This window comes from Hyposmocoma kahamanoa, unplaced genomic scaffold, assembly GCF_003589595.1.
Source record: "Hyposmocoma kahamanoa isolate Upper Pololo Valley unplaced genomic scaffold, ASM358959v1 99115, whole genome shotgun sequence".
Taxonomy (NCBI): domain Eukaryota; kingdom Metazoa; phylum Arthropoda; class Insecta; order Lepidoptera; family Cosmopterigidae; genus Hyposmocoma; species Hyposmocoma kahamanoa.
Genome location: NW_020655795.1, coordinates 1787 through 3567, shown reverse-complemented (window position 1 = coordinate 3567; position 1781 = coordinate 1787). Strand labels below are relative to the sequence as shown.

At 35.2% G+C, this 1781-nt stretch overlaps 1 protein-coding gene across 1 annotated transcript; it reads left to right on the top strand.

Annotated features, from left to right (window-relative positions):
• Positions 1-317: 317 nt before the first annotated feature.
• Positions 318-1531, top strand: LOC113239012. The gene is made up of 2 exons (XM_026475878.1): positions 318-939; positions 1152-1531. The coding sequence occupies exons 1-2, from the start codon at positions 318-320 to the stop codon at positions 1529-1531; spliced, it is 1002 nt and encodes a 333-aa protein (XP_026331663.1).
• Positions 1532-1781: the final 250 nt, after the last annotated feature.

The window sequence follows — 1781 nt, the reverse complement described above, 5'->3', positions numbered from 1 at the left end:
AAAGTCATATTAAGTAATTTTATGTTAAACGTGTCTTTATATAAAAATCTATAAAGTCATTTTAAGTAATTTTAAGTTAAACGTGTCTTTACATCGAACTCTGTAGAGTCATTTTAATTTTGTAATTTCTAAGAAGCGCTATTGATTAGACTCTGTATGAGCGGTCAGCATAACAGCGAAATAGTTAAGATAACGTAACGTGTCTCTATATCAAACTCTACACAGACATTATATTAGATTTTACATTTTATAAATTACATTTTGTGTTGCTTGTTATATATAATAAATATTATAATTTTGTTTGTGTCTTTTGTAAAATGGAAGAGATAAGAATTATCCCAAACGAAATTCTTAAATTAATCCCTCAATTCAGTGGTGATAGACGACAACTTAGTTTGTTTATACGTAGATGTGAGTATGTAATACATCGTTTTCGTGGTGGTGATAGTCAGAATGAATATGTACTGCATGCACTAACTAGCCGCCTAACCAACGATGCATCCGCGCTTATCAGCGAGCGTGATGACCTCCACACGTGGCTCGGAATCAAGGACTTACTGATTCAACATTTTGGAGATCCGCGCTCGGAAGAGTGCATTGCTATAGAATTAGAAACTTTGAAAATACGTCATGGTGAAGGTTACGGTGATTTTTGTAAAAGGATTCAATCTGTACGTTCAAATTTAATTGCAAAAGTTAATTTAATTACCGACGATGATTTGAAACGTAGTAAATTAATAATTTATAATGATATGGCATTGAAAGTTTTTCTGTTTAACCTCTCAGAGAAAATGGTGCGTAATGTACGCTTACATAGTCCCGATACACTTGAAGATGCTCTTAAGATTGTTTTGGAGGAAGTTGATTTCTTAGAACAATATCAGTTGAAAAATAAAATGACTTCATCCACGAATCCGAGGATAACAACACCGCATCACGGTACTAATAATACGTTTGGTTTCAAACCAACATTTACACAGAATCAACCCCTCCGAATTTTAAAAATCCGCAAGTACAACAAACGTCTCCATTTTTACAAATTCAACAGCCAAAATCACAAAATTATCAAAATCATCAATTTGCATACAGACCGACATTTTTGCAAAACCAAAATTTGAGACCCCAGATTAATTTTCCGAATCAACAATTAGGGTATAGACCTCAGTTAAGGGCTACGCAAACACCAATGCGGCCTCAAGATTTTGGTAGACAACAAAATCGACCAAATAATGCTAATAACTCAGGCGACGTGTCCATGCGTACGGCGCCACCGCAACGTTATCAGCAACAGCAAGGGTTCCGCCTAAATGAACTTGAGTTAAATAATAATGAACTGTATTTTGATGATAATTATGTAGAGTCTTATCCAGAAGGCCCCTGTGTGGAGGATACTTATTCCGAAGAGACGCCTCTTGCATTACCTGAAACACCTTATAACAATACCGAAAATCCCATATCAATAGATTTTGATAATAACGCTGAAAAACCTCAAAATTTTACGCTGGCTCCTGTCAAAAACGATTACAGGTAATAGAGCTAAATTGTGATAAACGCTTAAAATTGCCTTATATTCATATCCCTGAAATCAATGCAAATTTTATGATCGATACAGGTAGCATGCGCTCGTTTATAGGCCCTAAAAAGGCGTACGAGTATTATTCATCTGAAATTTATCATGAACCATTTGAAGTGGTTAGCACTCATGCAAGCAGTAAACATAGTGAAGTTATTCATGTACCTCTACCGCCCACGTTCGGAAGTCCGGAAATGCATAAATTTTA

Excerpts from the sequence above, each read along its gene's own strand:
- LOC113239012 (XM_026475878.1), top strand. The coding sequence starts at position 318 with ATGGAAGAGATAAGAATTATCCCAAACGAAATTCTTAAATTAATCCCT. Across the intron at positions 940-1,151 it reads GATAACAACACCGCATCACG|GGTATAGACCTCAGTTAAGG; the intron begins GTACTAATAATA and ends ATCAACAATTAG.